At 39.0% G+C, this 7,390-nt stretch overlaps 1 protein-coding gene across 1 annotated transcript; it reads right to left on the bottom strand.

Annotated features, from left to right (window-relative positions):
• Positions 1-4,562: 4,562 nt before the first annotated feature.
• On the bottom strand, positions 4,563-6,328 carry LOC149207919 (protein ASPARTIC PROTEASE IN GUARD CELL 2-like). Its single transcript, XM_089393963.1, has one exon. It carries the CDS (start codon positions 6,135-6,137, stop codon positions 4,638-4,640), a length of 1,500 nt encoding a protein of 499 aa, XP_089250089.1. The 5' UTR covers positions 6,138-6,328; the 3' UTR covers positions 4,563-4,637.
• Positions 6,329-7,390: the final 1,062 nt, after the last annotated feature.

Raw genomic sequence — 7,390 nt, 5'->3', positions numbered from 1 at the left:
GTTCATTTTGGCAACAGGGGAGAAGGATTTAGTATAGTCAATGCCTTCAAATTGTGAAAAACCCTTAGCAACAAGACAAGCTTTATGCTTATCAACTTTTCCATCTGGTCCAAACTTGGTTCTGTAAACTCATTTGCATCTAACAAGTCTTTGTCTCTTTGGAAGAGGAACAATATCCCATGTATCATTTTCCAATAATGAACAATATTATTCATTCATAGTTGTGTCCCAATTTGGATGGCCTGAAGCATCTGCAAAGGTGTTAGGATCACAATTCGTCGAAGCTTGAGCCAGTAAAGAAGAGGCTCTATCGAACTAAGAACGTGTACATCACTGATCTGTAGGATCACCTGCTACATCCCGAGTAGCACGGACCCATTTTGGAAGCTGAGGAGTTGAAGGAGGATCCTGAGAAGGTGGGGGAGGATTTTCATCCTCGTTTTCATCATCTGAAGAAGAAATATTTTCAGAAGTAGAAGGGATAGAGAGAGGTGGCACATCCACTGAACTAGGCTCATAGGCTGATATATTTTCAGAAAACTTTACATCTCTGCTAATGATAACATTTTTGGACTTGGGTGAAAAACGTCCATATCCTTTGACATCTTTGGAATATCCAACAAAAATAGATTTTTCACTCTTAGGTTCTAAGGATTTGTGTTTCTCATCAGGAATATGGGCCCATGGTTCACTTCCAAAAACATGAAAGTGACTTACATCTAGTTTAATTGAGCTCCATGCTTCGTTTGGAGTGATATTGTTTAAAACCTTAGTAGGAGTTCGATTTACTATGTGATTTTCATAGTTAATTTCTTCTGCCCAGAAATTAAGACTAAGTCCTTTAGATTGAAGCATACAATTAACCATTTCCTTTAAGGTTTGATTCTTTCTTTCAGCCACACCATTTTGTTGTGGAGTATATGGAACATTATGTTGCATTTGAATTCCATCATGAAACTACAAATAACTTCCACAGAAGCTTAAAATCTAACAAGATAAAGTTTATAGTCTAAACATTATTATGAGACAATAATATTTGACTTTTCTATTTTTGACTAGCAGTCTAAAAATAGACTCTGATCACTCCTGCTGTGATCCAAAAATAGAAGTTCATCTATTTTTCCCAACATGACCAATCATCCATAAACAACAAACTGCAACTCATAGACCATGATCCATATGTCTAAAAATAGACATAGTCTAAAAATAGACTTTGCGCCAAAACTTGCCTGCAGGACCACTTAGTGAAGGCGACTCCTTTCCACTAAGCTCCATCATCTTGTTGCATTTTAAACAAGCATTTCTTGTTGCACACTTTTCAACTCAATGGATGCAGCCCTCAAATAGCTCTGATACCATGTAGGAATTTACAGGGTAAGTTTCTCAGATAGAACACCAAAGGACATTTCTCACAAATAGATCATATATCAATACACCAGTATTCTTGACGTGGTTAAAACCCTAAAAGAGGGAAAAAACCCACAGCTGAGCCAACATGGCCACTTTAGGCAATTTATTAATAAAAGAAAGAAAATTTACATAAGCTTCTCTCATAATCGATCACTCTGCAAATGACCATCCATGCTCTTTAAATAGAGATCATGGACCAATCGGGTGTTAAGCCACAGATCAAATGTCGGTAATACCAAGGAGAGAATGAACTATGGGATCACTTCATGTCTAGAACATATCATGACCGTCGGATTGTAAGTTACAAATATACATAGTAAAGAAACACACTTTACCTAACTCTACACTAGACCTAGTTATACTTAACTATTTCCTATGTGTCGGAATATCCTAACATAACTGTTCTACGAATTTCTCCTTTCAAGGAACCACCAAACGACATTTTCACCTAGCGCCGACGAGATTTGCATTGTTTCGGGTGCAAATTATTGAACGCTTTAAAAGCCCAATGACCCCTATGGCAGAAATTTTGGGCCACATGGGTCATACACCCGGGGTTGGGGCTAACGCCCACCCCATCAACATAACCACGGACGGGGCCGGGCGGTTAGCCCCATATATCTTTATCTGCAAGCATTATTTTCTAATATTCCTACATTTGGATTTATATTATTGCTTTGCAAACCTTTTCTTAACAAAATAATATTTTTGTCATGTTTTATTTAATAAATAATTTAATCTTTGAAATTCTTCATTTAATTTTCAGTTATTTAACTCATTGTTTAAAATTAAATAATTTAATCATGGATCCTCTTTATCTAATTTTCAGTTTATTTTATTTTATTTTATTTCTTTATAGTTTTTTTTTTATTGTTACAAATATTTTTTTTGTAACATGAACATGTTTTTTATATATTTTGAAATTTGCTAGCAACTTTTAAGTAGGTGCATTATTTGAATGGAGATTTTGTTTATAGTTTTTTTTATTGTTACAAATATTTTTTTTGTAACATGAACATGTTTTTTATATCTTTTGAAATTTGCTAGCAACTTTTAAGTAGGTTTATTATTTGAATGGAGATTTTGTTTATAATTTTTTATTGTTACAAATATTTTTTTGTAACATGAACATGCTTTTTATATATTTCGAAATATGCTAGAAACTTTTAAGTAGGTTCTTTATTTGGATGGAGGTTTTGTTTTTATTAGTATTTTCTAGAATTTATGAACTTTTTTTATTTTCATCCAAATTTTCCATATATTTTCCTTCTTAAGCATTTTTTGTGTTGTCTTTTCATGTATGGACTATTTAATTTAATTTAATTTGCAAGCAATTTTTAATTTTCTTTAGATGTAAAATAATTTTCTCATTGTTAAAGTGTTTCTATGCAAAACATTTCTTGTTTGTAGTTTGCAACATATGGTAACTTTTATATGGATGATATATCTAGCGAAACAGGTTTCCTTAGACCTTCTGTGCTTGTCACTCTAGAATGGGTGTTGGAAAAATACACTCTCAAAACTAGAATGGACACAACATCTATTGTGGAAAATTGGAAAATGATAGAAATTATGCTAGAGTAATTAGATCAAGAGAAGGAATCACAAAAAAATTATTAAAGTTGTTTCAAGAGGAAGGAATTATTTCCTCTGTGTACCATGCATAAAAACAGAGCCAATATGGCCAAAGTAGGTGTCGTCCCTCATTTGATTGAGATTCTTCCTAGTGTGGACACAAACATGGTACAATAATCTTTGGTGGTTTTGGAGGCACTATCCGTCATTTCAGAAGGCTAGTCTTCCATATTTGGCCATGACCTAACCATACCCATTGTTGCTAGAAGTTTGTTAGTTGTGCCTGATATTGCTATGGATTTATGCAGTTGGGATTATATTTGAAATCTGCTTCAATTCTGCAGATGAAGAACTGCTAAGAAAAGTTTTGAAGATGGGCACCCTTGAGAGACTTACTTTTCTGTTGTAGATAGAGTGCTCACCAAGGACTAAACATAAAGCTAATGAGCTCATTGGGATCGTTTCTTGCCCCACACTAAAATAGTTCTTGCTATGATTTTAGCTACTATAAGCGTGATAAAAAATATATAAATAAATATTATTTTCATTTATTAACATTAACGTGTGTAAAGAAAATAACAATTATTCCTTCCAAACAAACACTATAGTTATAATTCGACTTTATTTTTTTTAAATGATTCAAATCACATAATATATTTAAGGATTTTAAATGTATATTATTCAAAGATTTTAGATATCTTTTTTCTTTTCATGTGGAAAGATCTAAACCTTCAGAGTTGTACCTTGGTTGTGGATTCTCAAAAAGGTTAACGTGTGGGTTACTAGAATCCTTTCCATCTATTGAGAGTGGTTCTACATGAATTGGAACTCAAAAGCATTTCGATCTTTTGGAACTCCATCGTCTCAATTCAAATAAGTATTCTGTCCAAAATTAAGAAGGTAAATATCCATTTTCTAAGGTCAGGGTCACATAATATAGACATTAATTTATCATCGTAATATGACATTAAAATATCTCATCGTAAAATGAGAATGACCTTTTCCTAACCCATTTAAAATATCATCGTAAAATGAGAATGACCTTTTCCTAACCCGTGTAACCGATTCCACAAGTTTCAGACACTATAATCCACGAGAGTGGAAAATACTGAGATCTGTATATAAAAAGCAATACCAGATGTTTCCCATGCCAACGGTAGGTAAGATCGAATTATCAATAACTGATTTAAATATTATGTTTTTCCACGGTAGAAAGAAGTGATTTATATATAGATATATATTTGACACCTTCACAAATAAGGTTTCATGACCTCTTAAATTGCCGTCCGTATTGATCTTCCTAACCAGACAAGAAAGTTCTACATTTTGAAACTTGATCTTCCTAACCAGACAAGAAAGTTCTACATTTTGAAACTACTTCTGCCAGCAAGACCAGAGGTTCTGTTTTTTGAAAGGGACTGGCGCCTTAAAATCAATCGAAGCAATTGGCTTTACGAGCTAATAATCGCATTCCTGCCCGAACGAACGAAAACTTGCAGACTGGATTTGGACTGTAACATCGTTTTACGATAAATTACGGACGAGACAAATCTAAATTAATGTAACGCATGCGTTTGCGGACATATAAATATGCACGCTATTCTTTATTTAATAGTATGTTGCAGGCTAAGCAGGGTGTGAGAAAGCCATTATCAACACTGGTGGGGAGCGAAACCAATGAGAGAGTTGGCGGAATCGAAGGAAACACGAACGCCCTGCTGCTGAATATTCCCCATGATAGAGAGATCTGAGGTGGCTGGCGCAAAGGCAAAGCAAAATGTGCCCGTTAGATCCACTGGTATCATAAAGTTTTTAGCCGGAAGAATTAAGGTTGCCCCGTTGGAAAAAAGGAACCCCACGGTTGGAACCATCACGTATGCCCGGCCCGACAGGTCGTAGCAGGTGTCGAAGATGGAGACGCCCTCGGCTCTCGGAAGTTGTTGGGTGCCCGCGACGAAGGCATCCCTCGCGGCGTTGTAGGCGGCTGTCGGAAGGCGCGTGACGGCGGTGCCGGAGTCGATGATGAACCCTCCGCGACCCGATGTTTCGTCGATGCGGAAGACGTCGGATGGAACTGAGTCGAGGAGCACGCCACCGACACTGATCGCGACGAGGGAGACGTAGTAGAAAGTTGGAAGAAAGGGATTCGTCTGCAGGGGAGTAAAAATAGACTCGACCGGAACGGATTCCGGGCCGAATTCGAGAGTACTGGAGGATTCTGACGGCCGGTCGACAAGGCAGTAGGAGAAGGCGCGTCCCGTCTGCGTGCCAAGCTGCCCGGGGAAGGAGAGCGGCCCGGCTCCTAGGCCGAGCAACCCGGCGGCCCCAGTGAAGAGACCGACGTTGTCGTGGCCGCAGCCGATGGCGACATTGCGGACAGACGTGGCGCCGAATGTCAACATCTCGGTGGCGAAGCTCCCGATGGTGTAAGAGCCGTCGCCGTAAGAGACCTTGTATTGGCAGCCGCCACCGTGACAATTGTAGGCACCGAGTTGGCTACAGACGGCGGAGTCACAGCCGACGGTGGAGAAGGAAGCGGAGAAAGCGGGGTTGAATATGGGATCCACCTGCGAGTAGCACTCGCTGCACGGTTCGCACTGAATCCAGACCACGTCGCTGCCCGTGTCGAGCACCATGAATTGCTCCGTTGTCGGCGTCCCAACACCTATACGAGTAAAGTATTCGCCGCTCCCCTGCGTCAACCCCGACACGACCTCGCTCCCGAACTCGGCAGTGGTTTCAGCCACGTTCTCGTATCTCCCCGCCGGGTTCTTCTTCAATCTGAGTTTCCTCTCTATCCGTTGCTCAAGCGCACGGACCCGTCTGGCGTCCCGCCTCAGCTTTTCCTCCAACCGGCGCTCGTAGGACGCCGTAGCGTTGGTGGCGTCCTTGACCAATAGACTATCCCTGTGGATCACTTGCACGCTCCAGGCTGTCCTCGGTTTCGTCTCTCCTTTTTCATATTCAACTCCGCCCGGCGCGGGCGCCATCTTGGTCTCAATGAGCCAAGCCGCTACATCCAGAGAATGATACTCCGGCAGCTCGGGGGCAGAAATTGGTCTCGACTCTGCAGATTGGAGGAACAAAAGCAACTGTATACACAACAAGAACAAATACGGAACTAAAGCGACTGCAATTCGAAGCAACTCCATCTCCTTGTCGTTTGTGTGCGCGATAATGTAAGAATGGAAGCTGCAAGGGTGAAGCCAACTGAGCGTGGGGGAGTGTGTCAGATCTGTGACGACAGGTGAATAAACGAATTACGAGAATGTGGATCTATTTAGTGCGGTGATCAGAGACCCGAGATATGAGGAATTACATTAGAAACACTTCAATTTGAAATCCTTTCTCCACCCTCCCACTCCTTGGCCTGGAATTAATGGCTGCTCATCCATTGAATTTATCATTGTCACCCCCTGAATTCCTCTCCTTACCTTCCACTTTCCCAACCCAGCCATTCCTTTGTCGTTTCTTTTGCAAATTATCATCAGTCTATGTCATTGCCACCCCATGTTTGTAGCTAACACATTCACCTAACATATGGAGAAAAAAACGTTTTAACGACTAAGTTCACGGGAAAAATAAATAAGAGAGAATTAAATGCTCAGATGGGACAAATAATAACTATTGCTCAACTGAATGTCATATATGGAATGTTCAATGTGTTTCACAGTGGTGCTACATTCAATAATACAATTTTATTGGGCAAAGGCTGTAATCACTTCACAAGTCGAGACAAATATTTCTGTCTCACATTAAGTAGTGGTTTGAAAAAGCGTAATAGGTTGGGCAAAAAATATTTGGTGAGAGATACATATTTTCCTGTACCTTCCCTCGTCTGGTTAATTCACTCATGCTCTTAATCAGGTGCCTTGCATGCTCAATTCTCAATGGGTTGCTATGCATTTGCACGCGTATGAATAACGTACATCACTTACTAATAATTTATATAATAAACTATAGAAAAAAGTAACGTGCATCACCTACTAATCTTTCACATATCTAATTGGATTAACAAAATTCGAGAAGTTTATAAGTTTTTATTTAAGTTTTGGATTGATTTAGAATATTATTCTTTTTATTATATGAAATCACTCATAAATAAATGAAATATTTTTTAATTGTTATAAAAATCACTTAAATGGAGAATAGCAATAAAAATGATAAGCCTCCAATGGGTGATCACGAAGATGTACAGGTTTCTTGTGCAAGGCCATTAAGGCTTGTTTCTCCTGTACTTGGGTATTAATTCTTCCTCATGCATCATCTCATGCATCATCTTTGCAGTCATTCCCTCTGTGTAATAATCTCCCTTATGCAATTTGTGGTTAAATTCAAAGTTGGTTAGCAGTGCGCTTCAATTTGGTTGGGCAATGAATTTGGGTTGAAAGGAGAGTGAAGGTGT

Source organism: Pinus tabuliformis, chromosome 1_2 (genome assembly GCF_031772625.1).
Source record: "Pinus tabuliformis cultivar Carrire ecotype Pingquan chromosome 1_2, CPIR1, whole genome shotgun sequence".
Taxonomy (NCBI): Eukaryota; Viridiplantae; Streptophyta; class Pinopsida; order Pinales; family Pinaceae; genus Pinus; species Pinus tabuliformis.
The sequence above is the reverse complement of the archived record's forward strand: the minus strand, read 5'-3'. Positions and strand labels throughout refer to the sequence as shown.

Bases quoted from the DNA above. Each gene is read 5' to 3' on its own strand.
- LOC149207919 (XM_089393963.1), bottom strand. From the start codon at position 6,137: ATGGAGTTGCTTCGAATTGCAGTCGCTTTAGTTCCGTATTTGTTCTTG.